The sequence below is a fragment of the Lissotriton vulgaris genome, chromosome 3_1 (assembly GCF_964263255.1).
Source record: "Lissotriton vulgaris chromosome 3_1, aLisVul1.2, whole genome shotgun sequence".
Taxonomy (NCBI): Eukaryota; Metazoa; Chordata; class Amphibia; order Caudata; family Salamandridae; genus Lissotriton; species Lissotriton vulgaris.
Window position 1 is genome coordinate 2,111,216,257 of NC_141689.1, and position 27,945 is coordinate 2,111,244,201.

Genomic DNA, 27,945 nt, shown 5'->3' on the forward strand with positions numbered 1-27,945 from the left:
GGCCTCTTTCAGCAGTGGGGAGAGCCTTGGTTAGATCTATTCGCCACCGAAGAGAACGAGCAATGTCATCAGTTCTGCGTGTTGGAATTTCCAAGGCGGCACTCGCTCGGAGACGCTTTTCGTCGCGAGTGGAGCTGCGGTCTGTTGTACGCATTTCCGCCTATACCACTTCTGCCCAGAGTGCTGAAGAAGATCAAGTGCGACCGGGCACAAGTTATCCTAATGGCTCCGGACTGGGCACGAAGGTACTGGTATCCCGAGCGACTCAGTATGTCAGTCGATCCCCCGGTTCGTCTGCCTCTTCAGGAGGACCTTCTGTCGCAGCAGCAGGGGACGGTCCTCTACCCGAACCTGTCCAGTCTCCACCTCCATGCTTGGAGATTGAGCGGCGACAGTTGAGGCCATTTGACTTGCCTTCTGAAGTCTGTAACATCATTCTGGCAGCCAGGCGTCCCTCCACAAAGTCGGTATACGCCTGCAGGTGGAACAGATTTGTGGCATGGTGCACAGCAAAGGCTGTGGATCCCCTCAATGCCCCTCTTTCTGAGGTTCTCCTCTTTCTTCTCTCTCTTGCCCAGCAGGGCTCTGTTCTGGGCACTGTCAAGGGCTATCCTTCAGCTCTTTCAGCCTTTCTGAGGCTGCCTGACCAACCTTCTTTGTTCAAGTCCCCTATCGTTAATTGATTCCTGAAGGGCATCACTCATATTTTTCCTCCTGTTCCCTTCGTGATGCCTCAGTGGGACTTGAACCTGGTTCTTACGTTTCTGATGTGCGCTCCCTTTGAACCACTTCACAACTGTCCTCTCCGCCTTCTTTCTTTGAAGACTGCCTTCCTGGTAGCCATCACCTCTGCCAGGAGAGTGAGTGAGCTCCAGGCTCTATCTTGTAAACCTCCTTTCCTTTCAGTCCATCCGGACAAGGTTGTGTTACGGACAAGGCCCTCCTTCCTACCCAAGGTAGTCACGGCCTTCCACATTGGGCAATCCTTCACATTGCCCACCTTCTTTCCGCCTCCGCACCCCTCGAGAGAGGAGGAGCGGCTCCATCGTCTGGACCCAAAACGTGCGCTCTCATTTTATCTGAATCGCACACAACAGTTCTGGGTGGATGATCAACTCTTTGTTGGGTACGCGGGCGCTAAGAAAGGGAAAGCGGTGCACAAGCGGACCATCTCCTCGTTGATTATCTTGTGCATCCAGGCGTGTTACTCCTTGGCTAAGAAGGAACCCCCTGTTGGGCTGAGGGCTCATTCCACTCGAGCCACAGCCACTACAACTGCCTTGGGCCGAGTGGTGCCCTTGCAGGACATTTGCCAGGCGGCTACGTGGGCCTTGCTGCACACGTTTGCAAGACACTATTGCCTGGACAGTCAAGTCCGGAGGGACGGCTACTTCGGCCGTTCCGTCCTCCAGGACTTTCTGGTGTGATTATTGGTTCGCAGACCCACCACCACGGGGATGGTATTGCTGGGGTATCTATTCTAAGGTAAGGAATCTATCACTAACGTGTCTCTTTCAGATGCACAAGTTACTACTAGTGTAACGATATATCTGTAAGAGACATTAGTTAGTGATAGATTCCTTACCGACCCACCCATCCTCCCCGTTCTGCGAACCGATATCTAGGGTTAAGGTCATCCCCTTTCAGGGCCCTAGTTTCATGGCACCAGTGTTGGTTTTTGGCATGGCTCTGCGCTTCTGGCACGGAAAAGCTGTGTCTAACAACTGACGTCAGCACGCGGAGGCGGCGTCTAAGTACTCCGACGACGTCATCACGGCACCCACGATGCCGACGACAGACGCGGAGCCGCAGACGATGCCTACCGACGCGCAAGGGTACTGCTACGCAAAAGTTTCCAGATCCACTCTGACGCCTGGGGATATTCTAAGGTAAGGAATCTACCACTAACTAATGTCTCTTACAGATATATCGTTACACAAGTAGTAACTTGTGCAGTAAGCATTTTTTTGCAAAAGGGCTTATTTCACAATATGCTTGCTAAAGCTTGGTCTGCATCCTGTCATGGATGCAGGTCAACCCTAATGCCGTGTTTTAGAGCTTCAATTGAAAGGAAGGGGTGGGCCCTTAGGGGACGGAGGGTAGGTAGGGCCACAATAATAATATAAAACAAGGGGATTGTACCTATGCCTCCGGGATGTATTACTAAATCACTCAGTAAGACAATAGATAAAGCTAAATGAATTAGTTTTACCAAGACAATTTATTTTGTCAGTATCTTTAGAATCAGTTTTTAGATGATTATTTTTTAGGCAAGAGAATCAACATTATCAACTCAACCTCTAGCGACTGAATTTTCACAAAAGAGTAATGTACAAATAACATACAAAAAACATTGAATTAATCATCAATAGACCTTAACAAAAAAGGAATAAATTACATGAAGGAAAAGGTAGATCTGCCCCGTATTTAATCAGGTATAGTCTCAGTTAGAGTCCAGAATTTTCAAAAGTCACCCATTTTAGCGCTCACCAATAACTCAGAACCGTATACAATTTAAACAGAAGCACTTTTATAGAAAATATATCATTTTTATTCCTGATTAGTTCATATATTTTTATACATAACACAATTATACAAACTTGTTTTTTTGAAAAATTTCATGATTATAAGGTAAAAACATCTATATATATACACAACCCGTCATCCTTCCAGCATTCAAACTTCAACAATTTCATACATCACAACCAATCATACTTATACAAGGCTCATTCAAACATTCTGCTCAGATGGAATTTGAGGTAAATTGCTCTGAGAACATCCTGAATATTCCTGTCAGCCATAGGCCGGGGATAGATCGTACAATGTTCAGGGTAGATGGTTTGCGGACACTGATAAAAGCGTTTATCCACACTTTAGGTCACCTTGGAACAATAAACAATGCCTTGACAAGAGACCACCCTTGAGACTTTCACTTAAGGTAATTTCACTCCCTATTTTGTAGCACGGCGTGCGTGCGGGCACCTTCTTTTTAAAGGACAATCATTTGAATATATTCCTTCTCTGTTGCAGTGTGAGACACACAGTGGCGGCCACACTACTATTAATAAAAGGTCGCACTCAAGCCCTCAATCAGGTACGACACATCCAGTGGATGCTTTTTTAGCTTAGTGTTGTTGGTTTTTAATGGATTTGGAGGAACCCTTACTAAACATAGATCCTTCATTTTTTTCATTGATAACAGTTCCCCGTGGAATCCATTTAATGCTGCCCTGATGAGAGCCCTGTGACTTTCTTAACAGGACTCGAAACGCGTCGGCTACGGCACTAGTTCGCATAAAATTCTTGTTAATACATGTAATATGAATGTTCAAGTTTAAAAGGAATGTTTAAACTTTGACTCATGTGGTTCTGAAAAGAAATAGTGCACCACATTGTGGAAACTGAATGCATATTTAATATTGGCAAATTCTTTCTGTCCATGATTAACTGTTTTTTGATAATTGGAATGAAATGATATATGTTGATTTAATGTTCTTTGTATGTCACATGTACATTAGTCCTTTTTTGTTAAGGTCTATTGATGATTAATTCAATGTTTTTTGTATGTTATTTGTACATTAGTCTTTTGTGAAAATTCAGTCGCTAGAGGTTGAGTTGATAATGTTGATTCTCTTGCCTAAAAAATAATCATCTAAAAAACTGATTCTAAAGATACTGACAAAATAAATTGTCTTGGTAAAACTAATTCATTTAGCTTTATCTATTGTCTTACTGAGTGATTTAGTAATACATCCCGGAGGCATAGGTACAATCCCCGTGTTTTAGAGCTTGTCATAGTGATGATGCAGAGGCCATGTGTGACTTTAGACTTTTATGCCACTGATGCAATTCTTGCACCACTTTACTCTTGTCTTAATCTAAAATCAGATATGCTAATTAAGGCTACCGATTTATTTACTTTGTTTATGGGTCAGTACATATGGATACCAGTTTCCGGGGTCAAAAAATATCTCCAACTCCAGTCAAACTATTGGGGTTTTGGGAAGCACGAAAAAGATCACTTTCCTACAGTCACTACAGTGTGTACCTCTTCTTTCTACTCTGAATTTCCTGTCTCCTTACATCTTTTTATTGAGGGCTTATGGGCCACTCTATTTGCTTCCATACATTAGGTACATTGGCGACTTTTGTTAGTACCAAAATGTCCTATGCCTTTACAAAGGAAAATAGCGCAGCTATTCTAAAGGAAAACCAAAACTTAATTGACAAATTCTTTTGACCATTTCAGGAACTGCTGTGTAATAAAGTTCGTGAAGGACAGGCTGCCTTGGATTGTGACCAGGTGTGCAAGGAAATGAAAAGGAAGGCTTCTGAGGTAAAATTTATCAACCGGGTTTAATTATATGTTTTTAAGATTTCAATATATTTTATATAAATAGAAAAACGTTTATCGCCATTCTGGCCCACAATGATATTCGCCTTGTAATAGCTTGTGATACAAATTTGTTTTCGAAAATCATGCAATAATATGCGGATCCTCCTACAACAACTGCTGATTTGTTGCTCAAACTAACATAATGGTCTCACCTACTTCTTAATTTAGAACCTAATATAACTAGAACTATAATGTTTTATTTTTGCTACATAACATCAAGTGTATGGCAGTTCACCCTCTAGTGAGGATAGCGTTTGTGCATTAGCAAAATTAATTCGTTTTATATTGACCTTTTCTATCGGACAATCACAACTAACTTCTGGCAGAAATAACCATTTTAATCAGAAAAGCTGAATCAATAATCATGAGACCAACCAACCAGTTAAATAGAAGCATAAAAAGAGTGTGAATTGTCCAAAGGCGATAAACATTGCTCAACATAATTTTGGAAATCTTAATCTCAACGACGTAGTATTTATGTAGGTAACGTGAATGTCCATTTAGTGGTATTCTATCTCTAAAATTTTCACTTAATTTTTAAGAAGGGCTGATTTATTCATTTGAACATTTTACAGTTTGGCTACCTGCATATAAACCAGCCATCCAAATATGATGCTGGTGCCATCCTGTAGATTTTTAATCTTCTTCAAAATGTATGTGCTAGAGAAGCTCAGCATTTCTCTAGGTCATGAATTGTGTTATTTAAGTATTTGTTCTCTGGGTAGAATTTGCACTTAGTACTCACCTTGAATGTAGTTCCTCTTTTACAGACCACAGATGCTTAGGACTTTAGAACTGCAAAAAGAACAAATGATGGACGGAATGCTGAGCAAATCACAATGAATTTAACCCAGATCTCTTGATTGAATGTTTGGTTTGTTCCTCATTCTGTCCATTATTTGTGTATCTTATGATAGGACTTTAGAACATCTTTGAAATTGTATGCATGTTTGGGTATTCTATTACTTTGTCAGATACTTCATTACATGTACTTCATTCTGCACACCCCTAGCATTGCAGTACGTGCAAGCAAATTATGCCTTCACATCCTCTACATGTGACCTGCTAGACATCCCTCCAGCTTATAGTTGTTTTCAATCTCAGATTGTCAGATCCAGTCTTGGAGTCAAGGAAGCTCTGATTGAAAAAGAGAGTTCCTTACTTGAAACCAATTTGTGAGAATGTTTCTTTAATGTAGTGGAAGTGTCAAGCTAGACATTTTCTTTAATGTCGGGAGCTTTTTCGTCCTTTAAATGTAAGAAGAGGGGGCGTGACCAAGATGGTGGCTGGAGGAGACGTGAAATCCAGTCTTTCCGGTGCCGCCCAACATCTAGCATTGTGATTGCGCCCCAGTGCCAGTGGTTGTGTTGTGACGAGGGGGACTTAAAAAAACATCCCTGCTACTGCCTCAGCGAGCCGCCACATAAAAAGGCTAGCAATCATGCAAGAAACCCTCCACTCAAAGAACTCCGCTGGCAAAAAGTAGGAGGATCCCCAGCCAGTCACAAACCGGACTCTGAAACAATTGCCAAGGAGTGCAATGCACTCATCCACTCTCTAGCCGGCTCACCCGCTCGATCTGCCTCCCCCTGACTTGCCCTGCTTGGGCACTGGGAGTCTCTAGAACGGACGGCGTCGGAGAGGCATCCAGCTAACCAGCCAGTTCTTCTCCTCGTGGCTGCTGGAGAGATACTGGTGAGGTGAGACACTGAGGACACTCCGACGACAGCAAGCTCACACTCCCTTGGGCTTCCTTTCCTAACGAGTGTGTCACCTTCTGAACACTGAATGTTTGTTTAATTTCATGGGGTTTGTTGGGGACATGTTTTGATATGTTTTCGACATTTGTTTCTCTACTCCGCACCAATGGCAGATAGGTGGGGTGGGCAGGCAGAGACAGAATCACCACAGTGCAACCAGCTTTGACACATCACATTGCTTAGTTGGAGCAAAGTGCTCACCCCTGCACCTGAATAGATTATGGGTAGAGCCCTGAAGATTGTAAGCCTCGTCGTCCAAGGCCTTAATCACCCCTTAAAGCGCTCAGCGATTTTTGTCTATACTCCAGAGCTCAAGAGGGGACATTTGCCTACTTCAAGAAACACACTTTCTGCAGCGAGACACCCACCGCATGCTCTCCCAGAAATTTCCCTACCAGTTATGGTCCTATCGCACCTCAAAAAATAACGGTGTGGCTATTCACTTGAATGCGAGATTCAGCGGTTAAGAACTTTCATCTAAAGCTGAAATCAAGGGATGGTTGCTGGCATTTAGAATTCAATGGAGGGCCTCTCACGTCACTCTAGTCAATATATACGCCCGAACCCAAAACGAGAAACTTTCATTTCCAATGTCCTGTGAGACATAATGGCTTCCCTGGATGCAGGTATTCTGATAGAGGGAGATCTCAACCTGGTGATGGATGCCGCTCTCAATCGCTTGGGCAGTCGTCTGCGCAATTGGGATCTTTTTCTGAGGAGTGCTTGCACTGGTTCGCGGATCATGGTGTCCAGGATATCTTGCGCAATCCCCATCCGGGTACAAGGGATTACACATATTACTCCACGGCACATAAAACTTATGCACAGATTGACCACTTCTTAGCTTGAACTGCGTTGGTTCCGCACATCTGCGACTCCTCCATTGAACCGCGCTCCCTCTCAGATCATGCCAAGATCGCAGTCTCACTACAGGGGTGGCGTCTGCGGGAAGGACTCCTGCACTCCAAGGGGACTGTGGAACATATTCGCACACAAATTCTAGAGTATCTGGGTACTAACGATGTGGGGACCACGTCCCTAGCGGCGTCTGGGAAGCACTAAAATTAGTAATGAGAGGGGAGTTCATCGCAATCTCAGCGGCGGATAACAGAATGCGCCGCAAGAAGCGTCAGACTATAGAACGAGAAGTTGTTGAGTTAGAAACATTACATAAGCGAATGGGGGCACCTAGAATCTGGAGAGAGTTAGAGAAAGAGACTCCTCCTGGAGAGGTTAGACCGAGATAAGGCAGAATACGACCTCCTCCGGCTACACCAAAAGTTCTTTCTGAGCAGTAACCTGTGCGGAAGAATACTGGCACAGAGGCTTCGAGCGAAGATGGTGGCAGCAGGGATTCACTGAATTTAAAAAAACCTCTGGAGAAGAGATACAGGACAAATGGGAGATAGCGAGGCATTCAAAAAGATTGACCAAGCCCTGTACTCTGAGACGGATACACACCGAGCTGACGCCCGCGCCTACTTGCATGAAGTCACAGTCACTAGGCTGATGGAGGCAATCTCTGCACAGCTCGATCATCCAATCCGTGCTGAGGAAGTAATCTCAGCAATTGCAAACCTTCAATTACACAAGTCCCCCGGGTCCTGACGGGTTCACAGCACAATTTCTACAAATTGTTCTGTCCGGAGTTAGCTCCCCTCCTGACTTGTTTATTTAACTCTTTTCTTGAAACTGGCACCTTGACGGATACTAAGATGGAAGTCTCGATATCGTTGCTACTCAAGCCAGCGAAGGACCCTACGGAGTGTGGGTCCTGTCGTCCCATTTCTTTGCTGAACATTGATGCAAAATCCAGATTCTCACAAAAGTATTTTTCGGGTGTGACAATACTTTCTCTAGATACTTGCACTTTGATTGATATATATATACATATCAAAGTGCAAGTATCTATTTAAAAAATAATGCCTCAGAGGGTAGTACAAAAAAGGAAAGATTCCAAATCTGATGCACCCTTGAAATACGTCAACTTTGATATTGATATATATATATATATAGATGCAAGTATCTAGTGAAAGTATTGTCACACCCGAAATATACTTTTGTGAGAATCTGGATTTTGCATCAATGTTCAACAAACTTCGTAGGGCCCTCACAGCTTTTCTACTTGTCCGGATAAGGAGTTTCCTGGCACCCGCCCTAATTGAAGGAGTAAGCAAGCAGTTCAGGTAATTTACCTCTCTTTGCATTGCGCATTTGAGTCCCTGCCTTATTGACTCTTGAAACTGGGGGCTGCAGCAGTAAAGGGGACTCGAGGGGAGACCAGATGTGAGAGGATTCGGCAGATGGTGTCCTCGTGCCTGCCAGCTACTGGGAACCGCAAGAAAGAACTTACCTTCCATCCCCGTTATTTTCACCGACTCACCTTGCTGCTAAACGGCATTTTGGGAGTTGCAGTTCCAAGATGTGAAAAAACTGCAACAGGTGAATGCGATCATCAAGGGGGAGGAGCGGACCCGTTGGAACTATTCTTAACAGCAGCAGGACATTCTCTGTGATTCTTGGGTCCGATTCAGGGCGCTGAAGAAGGAAATGTCCGAAATGCATTTGCCGCCACTGGAGCAGAATCCTCATCATTAAAGTCTCTTCTACCTGTCCCCCTGGGTTCCTGCTTCTTCCTTTCCAGGCAGAATATATATATATATATATATATATATATATCCTCAAACCTCCACACCGCGTGGCGAAAGAAGGAGACAGACCCCACGGCTTCAGGCAAGATTTTGCGTTTTATTTGTAACCTTTCTGGCGACGCGTTTCGAGTAACGTGTACTCTTGATCATATATATATATATATATATATACTGGCGGTCGCCCGTAGGTATATATAGTTAGGACCGAGTTGCCATAGGAAATCCGCAACATTCTATTGGGAATAACTTTGACGTTGATTGAGGAAATTGCGTGCAATTTTCCAAAATTTTGGCCAGCTCAGTTCTGCTCCTTCCCTGATAGTTTTGGGGGGATTCGTCAAGTTGGGGCCAAAAAAAAAGGGGGGTCCCAAAACGTGTTTTCCCCAGGTTAATTTCCATAGGACGTTCAGACACGGGTACAGCCCGAACCGCTGAATGGAATTGCACCAAACTTTGCAAAATTGTTGGGACTGGTACGCAGAAGTGCCTTTTCTATATTTGGTGGAAATTGCGCCAGTGGTTTTTATGAAAAGTAACTTCAAAAACACATATAGTAGTGTGGCTCACTGGTTAGAGGCGGCAGACCCGAGAGCAGAGGACGGCCCGGGACCAGGGTTCGATTCCCGGCGCGGCAGGTTTCTGGACCAGGGTCAGCGGACTCGATAATTCTCTCGCCTCAGTGCCCACTCTGATCAGCGATCACACTCGGCAACTCTGGGCATTAGCTTGCCTCATCTTCACTAACGGCCCCACCAGACCGCCGGGGATGCCTGGTCTCACCCTGGAGATACCCATTAAGGGACCATCTCTCAGGGAAGCCAGGAAGGGTTTCGCAGCGGTCGAAGCGCCTTGGGACCCTACGGTTAAGTAGTGCGCTATATAAATGCCTATACATTTACATTTACATTTACATATATATCTATATGCGCGCTTCGAGCGCTTACCTGTACGCGTACCGGGGAGTGCACCCGGCGCGCCACGGAAGTGCGTGGCTCTCGGGTGTCTGTCAACATTCCAAACAGTCCGGAGAGTCCGCCATCTTGTGTCTCGGTAGAATCGAGACACAAGAGGTGAAAAAAAAGGGGGAAATTATTAAAAGGGAGCAGGGTAGACACCCCCTGACCCCCTAGGTTTTCTGAGGAGGGCCTAGAAGGACCACGAAGGGCAAAAAAAATGATTTTTTTTTTTAATTTTCGCGGAGTGTGCTCCGGGTGCGCGTACAGGTACGTGTACCACGGGGAAAAACAGAGAAAAAAATGTAGTTTAAATAATGAATTTAGAGTGTTTAGAGGTAGGGTAGCTCTGAAAAGTTATCCGGGTGAATTAAGTACCTACAAGTAGTATTTGTTACGGGGGCGCGTACCCCGCGATTTAAAAGAAATAATAATTTTTTGGGGGCCTGGGGGGTCCTTGTGGGACCCCCTGAGCAGGCCTAGGGGGTCAGGGTGCTTCCCTTTGCGTGGTTTGCACCTTTGTTTCACTGCTTTCTTGTGCCTTGGTTCTACTGAGGCACAAGATGACTGCCAACACTTTCTGGTTTGGAGTGTTGACAGACAGTGGCAGCCAATCAGCATGCCTTCCCGAGAAAGCTGCATGCTCATTGGCTGTCAACACTTCTAACCAGGAAATGTTGGCATCCATCTTGTGCTAGTGTTGTCAGACAGTGGCAGCCAATCAGCATACCTTCCCGAGAAAGCTGCATGCTCATTGGCTGTCAACACTTCTAACCAGGAAGTGTTGACATCCATCTTGTGCTCGATAGACAAAGGCAAAAGAAACCAAAAAAAAAATGTGAAGAACACAAAAAGGGGGCACGGTAGATACACCCTGACACCCTAGGCCTGCCCAGGTGGTCCCACAAGGACAAAAAAGGATCCATTTTTTTTTTTTTTTAAACCTGGTCTGTTTTTTAAAAAATTACCTCCCGGTGGGACCAAATCTCGAGGGCATAGTGATAAAGAAGTGTGGGGGGTCCACAATCCACCCCACACTTCCCCGGGGGCCGGCAACCCCGCGGGCAAAGCAATGCAGCCCCTTGGCGCATACTGGAGGCTCCTGATGGGCTAGTTGACCCCCAGTATGCAAGGGGGATTAGTTCCTACTCTGCAAACACGCCAGGGGTTGCGCTGCAGAGAGGTGTAAAAAAGGGTGTGGCCTCATTGCACCTCTCTGCAATGCAGCCCCCTGGCGCATACTGCAGGTTCCAGGTGGGCTAGTTGACCCCCAGGGACCCCCAGTATGCAAGGGGAATTAGTTCCCCCTCTACAAACACGCCCGGGGGCTGCGTTGCAGAGAGGTGTAAAAAAGGGTGTGGCCTCATTACACCTCTCTGCAATGCAGCCCCCTGGCTTATACTGGAGGCTCCTGGTGGCCTAGTTGCCCCCCAGGGACCCCCAGTATGCAAGGGGAATTAGTACCTCCTCTGCAAACGCGCCAGGAGTTGCGCTGCAGAGTGTTGTAAAAAGGGGGTGTGCCCTCTGAGCACCTGCCTTCAAAAATGTAGTAAATAATTATTTAAAAAAACAAATTAATACATTTAAAAATTGTCATTTAAAAAACCTTGCAAATTCAATTAAAAAACCATAGGTTTCAGGCCTTATATAGTTAGGAATTAGCATTTAAAAAACCTTGCAAATTCACTAAAAAAAACATAGGTTTCAGGCCTTATATAGTTAGGAATTTGCATTTTAAAAACCTTGCAAATTCACTGAAAAAACCATAGATTTCAGGCCTTATATAGTTAGGAATTAGCTTTTAAAAAACCTTTGAAATTCACTCAAAAAACTATAAGTTTTAGGGTTGTTATAGTTAGCTGGACATTACACTCATACAAAACCATTGAAATTTCTCCTATATAGTTAGTTGTACTAACTATATTTCGCGCACCCGCAATCCACTGCTGATGATGTCACATATTACATCATTCATGACATGGTCAGTGACATCACTGATGACATCTCAAATGACATCAATGATGACATCACTGATGACATCATCCACGTGACAATCACATATACCTTTTCATACACTAGTAAAATCTTTCATCACTCTTTGTAAAATACAGAGTATCATATTTGAATCCATTGACACAGCAATACAAGTATCTAAAAACCCACTCATTGATTCCTAGAGGTAAACACACATCTAATCACTTACCTGTAGATTCACTCATACATGCTGTCAATGAACAATAGAACACGATCAAAAATAATTATACACCTATATCGACATTACACACCAGCACACAACCTATTCACATATGATGTTATCCTACCCCCTTATTCAAACAATGGATCATACTTACTTAGCTACATACTTATACAAACACCACTTCATCTATTCATTTAGATAGTAAGTCATATTTGGTATATTATAAAATCATTATTACAACGATACAGTTATTCATACAGTCACTGACACAATCATTGAGTCTTATGTATACTTATTTATATAAAACAACTGACACATACACTGCCTTTTATTTTTCTAGTTTGTTGGACATGTACCATTGAGAAATATATTTGCTCATCACCACACCCATAAAGATTTTTACTCACCCAAACAACTGTTAGAACATGTAGTTTTAACTTCATATATCTACTGAATCAACTATTCACACATCTTTGGGCAGTCACACACCCTCCACCGAACCACACACACATTCACTCTCTCATACAAATACTCAATTAACTAATCAATAACTAATATAGACTTTCACATAGCTAGTAACCAACTGGAGAACCAGTTTACACAACAACTGACAAAGTGATACAGATATTCACACAGTTTAGTCACTATCCACTATATTTAGTGAGACACTATACATTGTTAAAGTCCTCCATCCAAATATTTATTTTTATATATCCACTCATACTTCAATGCAAATTCCTATATATATAATGCATATTTAAATAACGAAGCAAACCACACACACTGGATGATGTCATCAGTGATGTCATCATTGATGTCATTTGAGATGTCATCAGTGATGTCACTGACCATGTCATGAATGATGTAATATGTGACATCATCAGCAGTGGATTGCGGGTGCGCGAAATATAGTTAGTACAACTAACCATATAAGATTAATTTCAATGGTTTTGTATGAGTGAAATGTCCAGCTAACTATAACACCCCTAAAACGTATAGTTTTTTGAGTGAATTTCAAAGGTTTTTTAAAAGCTAATTCCTAACTATATAAGGCCTGAAACCTATGGCTTTTTCAGTGAATTTCAAAGGTTTTTTAAATGCTAATTCCTAACTATATAAGGCCTGAAACCTATGTTTTTTTCCAGTGAATATATATATATATATATAAATATATATATATATATATATATTCGAGGCTTATGAGCTGCAGATTCCACACTGTGCATAGATCGCCACCTAGTGTTGGGCCCGGATGTTTGCAGTTTGTGTTTGTCCTGAAAAGCCTTTGAAAGTCACGGGATAGGTGACTCCTCCTTTGGACCACATTGCTCATGGGCATCGGCTCCATCCTCAGATTGTTTTTTTCTGCCATCGGGCTCAGATGTGTTTCCTGCGCTCCTGTTTGGAACCGAATTTCCTTTGGCACGCAATCCTCACCCAGTTCGACAGTATAGTTTCGATCGCGCTCCCCATCGACGCGATTCTTCACCACTTCGAAGTCTTCGATTCAGGTCGTCGATGAAGGCCTTCGGGCCTACCTGGGCCTTACTCTCTGGCTCATGGAAAGGACGCCATTCAAGAAGAGTCCTCGATGTGGGTTGAAGTTTCCCCACACAGCTCTACATGAGGTGTGCAAACTTTGCCTCTCACCAGAGCACAAAGCCAAAGACTGTTCCACTTGTGCCTCTTTCCGCTCCAAAAAGACGATTTGGGACCGATGAGCTCGAAGAACCATGGCTCACTCGTCAGCTTCGATCCCCGATGACATCCTTGAAGAGGGCGTCGATGTACCAGAACACCACCGGGCCGAAGAAAGTGCCAGCTCCTCTGATGTCGAAGACTCAGATGTCAAGGACATCACTCCAGCTCAACGGGTCGTAAGTAAGACCGTTGACTCCAACCCTTCCTCGACACCCTCAAAAAAGGCTTTGGTCACACCCTCACCTTCGGGCCCGGGTGCACACCGAGAGACTGCTTCCCACGCCCTGCCTTTGGGCCTGGCAAAGAGACCTACTAAGCCTTCAGGCGTATCGGGCTCGAGTCAGCCTATTCCTTTGCCAATCCCATACCGCCACCGAAGAAGAAGCCATCTTCCTCAACCACGCCGACCGCTGCTCCGACACCTAAGCACTTGGCGCCGAAGATTGGCACCGGCTCATCGATTCCAAAACCGCACTCGGAGCCGAGTAAAAAAACGCCTAAAGGTCCCGACTCACACGCTTCGGAGCTGAAAAAACAACCAGAACCGAAATAACACGTTCCGGTAAAAGACATTTCGAAAGGTCATACTTCTAAGCCAAAAGACCCTAGACCAGCTACCAAGTCGGTGCGAAAAAACCTCCGGAACTGAAAACTTCAAGGCCGAAGGATCTGCCCTACACAGAAGAGCTTTTTACTCCAGATCCTACTGAAAAGACTTGTAAAGGATCCTAAGACTAGCCAACTAGCTCTTAGCTCCAAGAAGAGACCATTAGAGGCGCCTGCACCTCCCCTCCTCCAAAGAAGAGAGACATTGCAACCTCTCCTTTAAGGGTCCCTTCTCCACCACCTCCCCATACTATTCCTCCTCCTGCACCTCCTCCACCACATCATTCGCCTACACCATCCACTAATCCAGATGATGATGTAGATACAGACTCTGATAACAAAGGTGGGGGTGCACATAACCCAATAGGGACCAATAGTCCCCCTCAGTCACCTAATCCATGGGATGATTATAACACCCCTGATGTGCTTTACGTCTCCCAAGACGATGTATATCCTTCCAGCCCTTCCCCACCAGAGGACACTATAGGTTTTAACCTACTAGTCCAGAGAGCTGCCCAGTACCATGGGGTTGACTTGCACACCGATACTGTGGAGGAAGATTTCCTATTGGACACTTTTGATAATACACAAAGGTCCACTGCCATTTTGCCAATGCTTAAAGGGGTCATTAAGCACGTAACAGAAGTATTTAAAGATCCTGTCAGGGCTCGGGTCCTCAACCCTCGCATTGAGAAAAGATACAAAGCTCCCCTACAGATCCAGTTTACATTAGAGGTCCAGCACCACTAGATTCTTTAGTAGTATCTAATGCACGTAAACGTGCTCATTCACAAACATCAGGTGAGGCCTAACCACCAGATAAGGAATCTAAACTCCTTGACGCATCTGGTAAGCGCACAGCATCACAGGCAGCTAACATATGGCGCATTGCTAATACTCAAGCGCTATTGGCAAGATATGACAGGGCACATTATGATGAACTAGAATCCATAATGCAGCATCTACCAGATAAATATAAAAACCGGGTCAATGAACTCATACAGGAAGGTAAAAATATCACCAATACTTCTATTTGTTGTGCCCTAGATGCCGCACATACTGCCTCAAGGGCAATTGATACTGGTGTCCTTCTGCGTAGGCATGCCTGGCTACGTATTTCAGGTTTCAAACCTGAAGATGCAGAATTCCATCCTCAATCAGCCATTTGATGAGAAACACCTATTTGGCCTTAATGTCGATGTATCTTTAGAGAAAATTAAAAAAGACACCGACACAACCAAATCTATGGGAGCCTTGCAATTGCAAGCTCCCAGACCTTTTTTTTATCGCTCATTATATAGAGGCAACACAAGAGGCTACGCCTCCGATAGCCCCTCCACTTCCTATAAAACCCCTAGTCAATCCACATTCACTAAGGGCTGTCAAAGAGGAGGTTATAGGGGTAACAACAACAAGGGCAGGGGCAAAACTAACAACTCTCGCTCTGCCTCCACCCCTATCCAATGACTTTACTCCCTTTCCCCCCCACCATTCCACTCCTGTGGGGAGAAGACTACAACAATTCCTTCCTGCCTGGACCAACATCACATCAGACAGGTGGATGCAACAAATTATTCAATCAGGTTACTGTCTAGAACTAACATCTTCCCCCCCAAACATACCACCCAAACAACGTCCAATGTCACAAGAGCATCTATCCTGTTACAAAACAACTTCCTTGCTACTCTAGATCTCAAGGACGCATACTTCCACTTTCCCATTCACAAAGCTCACAGGAAGTACCTCAGATTTGTAATAGAAGGGCAGCACTGTCAATTCAAAGTACTCCCATTCGGAGTCACAACAGCACCAAGGGTATTCACCAAGTGCCTAGCGGTAGTGGTGGCACATTTACGAAGAGGACACATCCACGTCTTCCCGTACTTAAACAACTGGCTCATAAAAGCCAGCTCATACAACCAGTGTGTGGAACACACCCATGCCACGATCCAACTTCTACACAACTTGGGTTCACAATAAACCACACCAAGTCTCATCTGCAACCATCCAAAGTACAACAGTACCTCGGTGCCACAATAAACACCTCAACATCGCTAGCTTATCCAACTCCAGTAAGGATAGCCAGCATGCAAGCTCTTTTCACAAAGTTTTAGCCACAACACTCCCTTCCAGCACGAGTGTTCATGCAACTCATAGGGATGATGGCCTCTTGCATTTTCATAGTGCCCCATGCAAGACTTTAAATGCGTCCTCTTCAAAAGTGCTTATCATGTCAATGGAACCAAGTTCAAGGTCAATTAACAAACCTAGTGTTGGTAGACGGTTGGACTCATCGCTCTCTGCAGTGATGGAACACCAAAAACCTTTCCAAGGGACGACTGTTCCTAGAGCCAGTTCCTCAAATAGTCTTGACAGCGGACGCATCGCTCTCCGGCTGGGGAGCCCACCTACCGCAACGCACCATGCAAGGCAGGTGGACATCACAACAAAAATTACTCCATATCAATCACCTGGAGTTATTAGCTATATTCTTAGCACTGAAAGCTTTCCAAAAGCAAGTATCAAACAAAGCTGTGTTAGTCCGCACGGACAACATGACAGCCATGTATTACATACAGAAACAGGGCGGAACACACTCCCTGCAACTCTCTCAACTAGCACAGGACATGTGGAGGTGGGCTATACCTCAAAACATATTCCTTCTAGCCCAGCATGTTCCAGGAGTACAAAATACCATAGCAGATCTGTTAAGTCATCAGACACAACAGACCCACGAGTGGGAACTTCATACGCAAGTTCTTCAACCATTCTTTCAGATGTGGGGACAACCTCTGATAGACCTCTTTGCCACCCACGAAAACGCCAAATGCCTAAGCTTCGCCGCAAGATTTCCACAACCACTGCCCAAAGGCAATGCGATATGGATGAACTGGTCAAACAAATTTGCGTATGCTTTTCCACCTCTACCACTCATGCCACTAGTAGTACGCAAACTACAGCAGCATTCTCTGACCCTCATCCTAGTTGCTCCAACTTGGGCCAGACAGCTGTGGTACACCACACTGCTACAACTGTCTGTAGTACTGCACCAAAAATTATACCTGTCTCCACACCTTTTAACACAGAACCGTGGAGAGATGAGACACCCGAACCCAGCTCAGCTCAACCTTGCGATCTGGCTCCTGAAATCCTAGAATTTGGATATCTTAACCTTTCTCCAGACTGCATGAATGTCATAAAAGAAGCTAGACGTCCAACCACTAGAGCATGTTATGCAGCTAAGTGGAAACGCTTTCTAATATATTGTCACAACAACAATATGAATCCCCTAGACGTGTCTATTCAAAACATCATAGGATACTTACTGCACCTCCAAAGATGTAACTTAGCCTACACGTTTATTAGTCTGCATCTTGTTGCAGTAGCAGCATATCTGCAAAACAGACAGCATCTTTCTTTGTTCAGAGTGCCTGCTATTAAAGCCTTTATGGAAGGCCTTAAGAGAATAATTCCTCCCATAGTACCACCTTCACCTGTATGGAATTTAAACATTGTTCTCACAAGGCAAATGGGACCTCCCTTCGAACCCTTACATAAATGTGAACTACAATTTTTAACATTCAAGGTTGAGTTTTTAGTAGCTATTACTTTTCTGTGGAGAGTTAGTGAACTACAAGCACTAACCATTCAAGAACCCTTCTTGCAAATCCATCATAATAAGTTCGTTCTCCGTACTAATCCCAAATTCGTCTTTCTCACCACCACATAAGGATAATCCCATTTCAAAATCTGGGATAGCTAGATGGATTGTCAAATGCATACAGATTTGTTACCACAAAGCTAAACATACGTTATCTGTTCCTCCTAAAGCCCACTCTACAAGGAAAATCGGGGCTTCAATGGCATTTTTAGGGAACGTTCCCCTAGATGACATCTGCAGAGCAGCTACATGGTCTACACCGCACACATTCACAAAACACTATTGTGTAGATGTGCAAACCAAACAACAACCTAATGTGGGCCAGGCTGTTCGCCGCTAAGAGTGGGTACTGCTATACAATCTATGCACAGTGTGTAATATGTAGCTCATATGCCTTGAACGGAAAATGCTACTTACCAGTATGCATCTGTTCTTGGCATGTAGAGCTGCAGAGTTACACACGCCCACCTGCCTCCCCGGCTACCCTTGTCTGTTCCAGTATTGTCTTAATTAGATACAGCTTACATGGTCATCCTTCCTTTTATTGCAAAGCTCCATAATTTCCCTAATGGCGAAAAACAATCTGAGGATAGAGCCGATGCCCATGCGCAATGTGGTCCGAAGGAGGAGTCACCTATCCCGTGACTTCCAAAGACTTTTCAGGGCAAAAACAAACTGCAAACATCCGGGCCCAACATTAGGTGGCGATCTTTGCCGAGTGTGTAACTCTGCAGCTCTACATGCCAAGAACAGATGCATATTGGTAAGTAGCATTTTCCATATACACACTAAGCGAGAGCTCACACAATGGAATGGTGAGCTGAAATGCAACTAAAAGAGCACACATCCTGTGCAGCAAGCCTCTGATGAAGATGTACAGCACATTGAAACGCGTCAGGCTATGCCGAGTGACCTCCTAAAGCTTCAGGGCATTTGTTGAATATATATATATATATATATATATATATATATATATATTCAGAGCGGATCCAGCTGAAAATTAAAATTGCATATGGCTGAGTTTAAACTGGTATGGCATGGATTAGGGCCTTCAATCAATCAATCAATCAATGCATTTATATAACGCACTACTCACCCGGAGGCTCTCAAGGCGCTTGGGGAGGGGGGGGTCCGCTACTGCTCGAACAGCCAGGTCTTGAGCTGCTTCCTGAAGGCGAGGTGGTCTTTGGTCAGGCGGAGGTGGGTCGGGAGGGAGTTCCAAGTCTTGGCGGCCAGGTAGGAGAAGGACCTTCCTCCTGTGGTGGCTCTTCGGATGCGGGGGACGGCGGCGAGGGTGTGGCTGGTCGATCGAAGCTGGCGTGTGGGAGTGTAGAAGTTGAGGCGGCTGTTGAGGTATCTTGGGCCTTGGTTGTGTAGGGCTTTGTGTGCGTGGGTGAGGAGACGGAAGGTGATTCTCTTGTTGACCTGAAGCCAGTGCAGGTCTCTCAGGTGTCCGGAGATGTGGCTGTGTCGGGGGATGTCAAGGATGAGTCTTGCTGAGGCGTTCTGGATCCGCTGGAGTCTCTTCTGGAGTTTGGCAGTGGTTCCGGCGTAGAGGGAGTTGCCGTAGTCCAGTCGGCTGGTGACGAGGGCCTGGGTGACCGTCTTCCTGGTCTCGGTGGGGATCCACCGGAAGATCTTACGTAGCATGCGCAGGATGTTGAAGCACGACGAGGAGACGGCATTGACTTGTCTGGTTATGGAGAGGGAGGAGTCCAGGATGAAGCCCAGGTTGCATGCATGGTCTGTTGGTCTGGGTGCGCTGCCCAGGGCGGGGGGCCACCAGGAGTCGTCCCAGGCGGAGGGCGAAGAGCCCAGGATGAGGACTTCCGTCTTGTCTGAGTTCAGTTTCAGGCGGCTGTTTATCATCCACTCGGCTACGTCTGTCATCCCTTCGTGTAGGTTGGCTCTGGCGGTGGCTTCAGGCTCCCCCCACAGTCCCCAATGTGAGAAACTGGGTGCTAGACTGCTTCCATGGGGAGCAGGGTCAAGACTGATTTGCATATGCCTGAGTATAAATTGGAATGGCATGGATTTAGGCCCAGATATTTTAGTACTGGGGTAAATGTTTGACATTGTTCAGCATTCAGTCCATCAATTGTTCCTTTTGCATTTGTCGCCCCGAGTGGAACGGGTATGCCCAGATGTGGGTCCGTGCTCTCCATGCCATTGGGGGTCAAGCTAGCCTGGCTGATGAAGGGTGGTACCCTGAAACCAGTCCCAGGATGCTTGTTTCTGGTACTGGGAGGACCAGCCCTGGCAGTTCAGGCTGGACTATTCCCATGGGGAGCAGCGTCAAGACTGATTTGCATATGCCTGAGTTTAAATTGGAATGTCATGGATTTAGGCCCAGATATTTTTGTACTGGGGTAAATGTTTGACATTGTTCAGCATTTTGTCCATCAATTGTTCCTTTTGCATTTGTCACCCCGAGTGGGACAGATATGCCCAGACGTGGGTCTTGTGCTATCCATGCCACTGTGTCAAGCTAGCCTGGCTGATGAGAGGGTGATGCCCCGAAACTGGTCCAGGGAGGAACTGGCCTGGCAGTTCGGCCTGGACTGTTCAAAACTGGAATGGCATGTGGAGCAAAAAAACTATGGATTTAGGCCCAAATCTCTACTGGGGTGAATGTTTGACATTCTTCAGTATTCTGTCCTTCAATTGTTCTTTTTGCATTTGGCATCCTGGGTGGGACCAGGGCACCCAACATTGTGGCCGTGCCCTGGGGGATGGGTCTCCGGGCCAAAATCGGCCCAAGGAAGAAGGCCACACAGCCCCCATTCCTTTATAATAAAAAAAGAAAAAGCTACCAGCAGACACCGGAGGCCTTGCCCCCTTACTGCACCACTCTGCAATCGTGCTTCCTGGCGCGCTGCTGGTTGGGGGTTAAAGTCCCCTTGGCTGCTGAAGGTCCTTGGGGGCCAATAAGACCTCCTGTTATCTCCAGTAAGTCCCACATAGTGGGATTACTGAGAGGTAGTCTGAAGCCATGCCCCCTTTTTCCACCACTCTGCAAACGCGCCTCTCACCATACTGCCGGTGGGGGATGAGGTCCACTTGCCTCCTGAAGGCCTCAGGACTAAAGTGGATTTCTTTCCCTAACCAGTAGTGCGCCAAGAGACAGGTTTGCAGAGTGGTGGAGAAAGGGGGGGGTGGCCTCCAACAACCTTTTAGCAATCCAGTTGTGTGGGTCTTACTGGAGGTTGCAGGAGGGGTAGTTGGCCCTGAAGGACCCTCAATAGCCATGGGGTCTAAATCTGCCTACTAGTAGTGCGCCTGGAGGCACGTTTGTAGAGTTGTGAAGCAAGGGGGCGTGTCCTCCGAACACCTCTCACCAATTCTGCTGTGTGGGACTTACTGGAGGTAACAGGAGGGGTAGTTGGGCCCAAGGACGTCCTTGGGAGCCAACTACCCTTCCTGTTACCTCCAGTAAGTCCCACACAGCAGGACTGGTAAGAGGTGTGAGGAAATATAAATGTTATGGTCAAGTTGTGTTCCCTAGCGCGTACCCCACCGTCTCCATGTACCAGCTTAAAGTGCATGTAACTTCCCTCCTGTGTCAGCTATGAAGACGCAAATACATTTGCGTCCAACGTTAACATGTCCTCTTTCAGATCCACCCTGAATGGATTAAATAGTCCGTTCCTAAGTATGCTATGCCAACGTCTTTTTGTAGTGTACCTTACATGTTTTTCAGCTCTGGCAAGGTAGGCCCTGAATTTCTGCCATCGAGCCTCTTTTTCTGGCTTCTGACTCTGAAAGCCTCAGCCCAGGCTGCCTCTCTACCCGTGAACTCTGACTTACTTCCAGCGCGGCCCACCGCGCTCAGCTCAGCCTGCTGCCTGCCAAGACTGACTATAACCTTCGAGTTATCTGTTCCGCTCCTCGAAAATACATTCCTGCCTACTAGCTTCAGTAAACATCCCCCTCAGCTACAGGGCCAAAGGGCCGACCTGTCTCCGTGCAAGTAATTCACAGCCTCTGTTACCATGCTCCCATGGAAGGCACCATGCCCCACGTTTCTCATGCAGACACTTAGGCGCTTATACACGCATCCACAGTTAGTATAGAATAGCTTCTGCCCCAGAGACCTTTCCGTCCAGATAATATGGTTCCCAAACATCAGATATCAGATATGATAGAAGTACAAGTTGATCTGACATGCCAGACTTCTGTCTCTTTCCGTCAGTGTAAATGTCAAGTCCCCTGCACCCTCCAGTTTCACGTCCATCACACGTCATGCAGCTGCGCACGCATCCAAGCTTCCGATTTCTGCTGACATTGCAACATTTCTGTTTGGTGCCACCCCCTAGTGACACCTACCTGTGACGTTTCTAGCACACACCTCCAGTTCACGCCTAGTCCACGCCTTCTGATTACGTACTAGTAACATGTGGATACTGTTATCTTGTCTTCTCTCAGCTGTTACGCCTACTGTACTGTTTCCTATGACATGAATTAAGTATATAAGCTATGTACTGTCAATAAAATGTAGCGCTCTATCCCTTCTTCCACCCCTGCGGTGGGAAGAACATGATATTCTGGTCTTGACCATTCCTTTTTGAGGAATAAAACCCCTAAGAACTCTAACACCACGGACTCTGGTTTTTTCTTTCCGATCTGAGTTATTATTGATTAAGTACTTACCTGCATAGAAATTAAGACGGTAAATTATATATTTACATCATTTTGGCGCCCGAATAGGGACCCCTCCCCCACCTCACGCGCCGGTTGGTGCGTTGCAAGCTCTGTCCCCTGCCATCAGTTAGACGGAAACTACGCGTACCGGCAGGATTTCCTGCATCTCCCTCTGGCCCACGGAGGTGACGAAGACTGCGATCAGTACCCAGACGAGGCGGTGAGGAGTGCGGAGGATCCCGACCAGAGCCTAGCCGAAAGAAGCAAGGTCCGAGGTGTCAAGAGGCCCACCAGTTTTCCGAAGTTTTCCGAAGTCGAGCCGAGTCGAGTCCAGTCCAGTCGAATTTTCCGAGGCCTTCTGTTTCCGTGCTTCCCGGTGAGTACCATTGCTGGGACGTATCTAGACGGGTTTGGGTACACAAGTCCGGTCTGCACTGTTTTTAGACAGTGTATCTGTACTGTTTAGCAGTATATCTAGTATTTCTGAAGTTCTGCACTGTTTAGCAGTGTATCTGTACTGTTTAGCGGTACATCCAGTAATAGGGGGTAGTCATATATGTTTCAAAATGTCTTTTTCCTGTGATTAATGTCGTGGTATGAATGTGACCGTTTTAAATGTGCCTTATTGTGTTCTTGTATAGCTAGCTGTATTCAGTATTAAGTAGTAAGGATTGAGCATTCAGTATTAAGTAAACAAGATGTCGTTTTTCGACAAATTAAAGCAGATAGGAACTAGGAAAGGGATACTAGAGGAAGCAATTCCTATCCCCCCTAGGGACACTCCAGGAAACTTCATGTACCACAAGCATGGCATTGACGCCATATTATATCTAGAGTTATGGGCCGACTATACTAAGCACCTAGACGAAAGACACAGATGGCCTGAGAACGGAACATGGGATGCTGAGTGCATCATGAAGGTGGAGGAAGTACTATGGAAAAAGAAAGCCAGACAATCTCAGAAAGACGCCATAGAGTTTTGGCGTAAGGAATCGCATAGGCGTGCTGAAAAAGCACTACGTAGAGAAGACAGACTTAAAGAATCAGAAAAGGCCCAAGAAAACGAGTTAGTCACCGAGGGGATCCGAGTAAAAACAGAGCAAGTAGACCGCGCACGACATAACCTCGTGAACGGTATGTATCTCGCGGCTGAGGGTTCGCCTGAGGCCATTTCTGAAATACCGAAAAACCTACCGCCACCATTAGTTCCAACTAAAGTAATGCATAAGACTACTAAAGACATATTCCTGAATTCCTATCTAGAGGATGTAGCACCCGCTTACACTAATCTGCCTGTCCGCGCCCTGCCTAACGACAGGGACGGGGGTGGTAACCCGCCCCAAGATCAAATTCCGCCAGTACCACAACAGAAAGCTCCTGTTCCACCACCTCCACCACTTCCCGCACTTAAAGTTGATCTACCGAAACCACTTCTACCTGATCCTACTAAAAGACAAGTTCAAGTTCAGATACAGACTCCGCCGAGAGATGATGCCCAAGCTTCCGCCTCAGGGGGTGCGACCGGGGGTCTACACACCCCGCCATTGACACGCAGGTTACAGCTCAAGGACGTGCGGAGTCCTTTTACGTTCAAGTCTCCCAGCCTTGATGTATTCAAGGAAAACCTTTCAGTTTGCAGATATGATCCAGTACCCGGTAAAGACAATGTAATGATGATGGCATCATTGCGGTTAAGATCTGCTACTGATTTTCTGCTATGCTATGTAGGAATGAAGGAGCGCCTAGATAGAATATATGAGTTTGTTCAGACAGGGAAAGATCCTGACAGTATTCAGGAGGCCATGGAGAAACAGAAAGTTGACGTTCAAGCACAGATACTACGTTTTTTCATAAATTGCCTAATAAGAGAACGAGACAGGCCTGGGACAGATCAGAGTGAATTAGATGCACTAAACAAGTGGGGTCAAAATATATCTGAAGGAAAACACGATAGGGGAACTTGCATAGCCAGTATGTACAAGAAAATTAGAAAGGCAGTAATAGATATACACCAAAAAGAGAAAGAAAAGGCTTCCTCCGAGGAGGAAGAAGAACTTGAAGAACCAGAAAAGACTACAGATACTAAAGCGTATGTAGGTAAGGGAACTTACCTTAGGAAAGGTATCCGTCCAGAAAGCAAGAGAGTTTTCCTCTCTGCCTTAACAAACCCGAATTCTTCTGAACACCAGTTCCAGGAGACCGACAAAAGACTCCGAGACCGAGTGGGGTACCACATACTCAATTCGATGGATGAACAAGAACTAGCCCGGTCAGCCATATTATGGGCTGAAAATCCGGATATGTATAATGATGATACATTAGCGCAGACATTTCTGAACCTCTCCCCAGACGAACAGAAACTAGCAGGTGTATACATGATTCAGCACCTCCTCACGAAATACAGAAACCAACATTCTGATCCAGGTCCCTTACACGAAACATTAGAAGCACTACTCATGGATAGATGGAGAGGTTTAAGTACCAAATTAATACAAATAATTCTAGAACAACGACATAGATATAACACTTTCATAAGCTCTGAATATGTTCCCGCTCCGCCCCCAGAAAGGAAAACGTATCACATGCAATGCCTGAGTGGCATTGAAAGTCAGAACCCCTTACGAGAAGTACACCCAGTTATGGGTGCGGACAATCTTTTGAAACGTGTATATGTACACACGCCACTGACCAAGTTAGAACTGTTAGAAATGAAGAAACTAGTCCCGAGCCATGACAAAGACCCTGCAGGTTTTCACAGAGAGCTTAAAGACATGTTATTGATGGGGGATTACACATATGATGATATCATGAAAATGTTAAAGGTACTGCTGCCCACGGGCATCTACGAGAAACTAAAGGAAAAGGAATGGGAGGTGGGAGAGAAAAAGATTGTATGGGCAGAAATAGAAGACGAAGAGAATAAACGTGTCCCAGGGGTAGGCCTTGGGGACAAAACTAAAGCATTACCAGGTTTAATAGTACAGGTTCTGCCAAGATTATTGGCAACTAGAAAAGAAGACTGGGATGCAATCTCAGCATGTAAACAGAAACCCGACGAAGATACTAGTGACTTTTATTCAAGATTCGAGAAATGTTTTATTATTAATAGTGGTCTTAAACTAAGTCGCGAATCGTACCCGCATCTTTTTGTATCAAAGTTAGTTGAGAATTCCCTGTTAGCAGTCAAGAATCGTGTATACAAGGTTGAGAGTACATGGCAAGCAAATACGCCATCTCAGATGTTACAAATGTTACAATACCATCAGAATAGAATTAGAGAAGAACAGGATCAAGAACAGAAACGTATGAAAGACACGAAAATGAAAATGTTGGTGGCCCAGTCGGTCCATACCGACGGAAACAGAAAGGGTACGAACCAGACAGGTCACGTCGCAGGTCCCGTTAAAGGGACGTGCAACTATTGCAAGCAGCCAGGTCACTACGTACATGAATGTCCAGTTCTGAAACATAACATACCAACAGGTAAAACTAAAGAGAGACCGCATCCACCTAGACAAGATCAGGTTCAGCAACAGACTTCACAGAATGCACAGCCCATGCAGAATACACAGCCTATGCATGCTTCATCTCATACAGCACAGACGGTAGCGGTACCGCAGCCCACTGCCACGACTCAACAAGTTTCTCAACAGATGTACCAGTATGCCCAATCTGCTTACCCTGAGTATCAACGATACACATGAAACAGCCTAGAGAGGGAATTTGGCTTGCCTCTTATTGAAATTCCTGTAGATCAAGAAGGTCCTTATGTACACAGTCAAGTATTGGGAAAAGACAGAAAGTTTTTAATTGACACAGGGGCAAGCCGCACCACAATCAGTCATAATGAAGTCCCAGGGGCACCCCTCTCAGGCTCACAGAATGTTTCCCTTGGTTTTTCAGGACAGCCCATTGTAAATGAAGTATCAGAACCAGTACCCTTGGCTGTGGGTCCATTATCACGAATTACGGACTTGTTACTTACAAAATCATGCCCAGAAAATCTGTTAGGAATTAAAACATTGAAGGCTCTAGGAGCTATAATCTGCTGTTCCCCGGAGGGAGTTAGACTCTTTCTACGGGATTTCAAGGGTCATTATGTGTTGCGAGAATTCGATGTCAGATTGAAAAATGTACCAGATCACCTGTGGGCAAAAGGCCCAACTGATGTAGGTTGTATGCATATCACACCATACCGTGTTACACTCAAGACAGGAGTTGTACTACCACGAATCAGACAATACAAGTTACCACCCGATGCTGTAGTGGCTTTACTGGAAATCATTGAAGAGCTCATAGCACAAGGAGTGGTCGTAGAGACTGACTCCAATATCTGTAATTCACCTATCATTCCAATTCTTAAACGTACTGACCCCAATGCACCGCCAGTATATCGGCTGGTGATTGATCTTCGAGAACTGAATAAATGTATTGTACCACAGTACCCTGTGGTCCCCGATATCTCTTCCCTATTGACTGCTGTTGATTCAGAAGCAACGTTCTTTACTGTAATTGATCTCAAGAACGCTTTCTTCAGTGTACCTATTGATCCAGAGAGCCAATATCTCTTCGGATTCAGTTTAAATGGACGAAGTTTCAAATTTTCCCGCGCACCTCAAGGATTCACAGAAAGCCCCAGCATCTATAGTCAAGCACTGAAAAGACAACTAGACTGTATTCAAATGCCAGTTAACACCGCTTTACTGCAATACGTCGATGATCTGCTGATCACCGCACGAAGTGAACCCGAATGTGAACAAGCATCACTGACAGTTTTACATTTTCTGGCAGACAAGGGACACAAGGTGTCTCCTTCGAAGTTACAATTCTGTGTTCAGCAAGTTGTGTACTTGGGTCACTTGCTGTCCAAAGTGGGGAGACAGCTCACTCCCGATCGCATTCAGTTAATTGTAAATATGCCACAACCCCAGACACAAAAGGAAGTGCGGGCCTTTATAGGCCTCACCTCGTACTGCAGACAATGGATTCCTCAATATGCATTTCTAGCTAAACCACTCATCCAGTTAACAACGCAGGAGGCAGCAACTTCGACTGCCCTCCCTTGGACTCAGGAACATACACAAGCCTTTGAGGAATTAAAGAAAGCATTATGTCAAGCACCAGTTTTAGCGACACCATGTTACAGCAAACCGTTTACCCTTTTTGTTACAGAACGTGATGGTACAGCATTGTCTGTCCTCACTCAAGATCAAGCAGGTTCACATAAGCCTTGCGCTTATTTTTCTAGTACATTGGACTCAGTAGCCCAGGCACTCCCTGCGTGCTTAAAGTCAGTAGCAGCAACAGCGTTAGCAATAAGACAGAGCGATTCAATTGTTTTAGGCCATCAGTTAACAGTACAAGTTCCACATTCTGTAG

The 27,945-nt window shown here is 45.4% G+C and overlaps 1 protein-coding gene across 1 annotated transcript in view; it reads left to right on the forward strand.

The window, feature by feature from the left end:
- Positions 1 to 27,945, forward strand: part of NFXL1 (nuclear transcription factor, X-box binding like 1) — a 680,877-nt gene that overhangs the window by 595,035 nt on the left and 57,897 nt on the right. Inside the window, exon 21 of the mRNA XM_086962681.1 lies at positions 4,250 to 4,336. Coding sequence (XP_086818807.1) covers positions 4,250 to 4,336 — 87 coding nt within the window. The remainder of the gene's footprint in view (positions 1 to 4,249; positions 4,337 to 27,945) is intronic.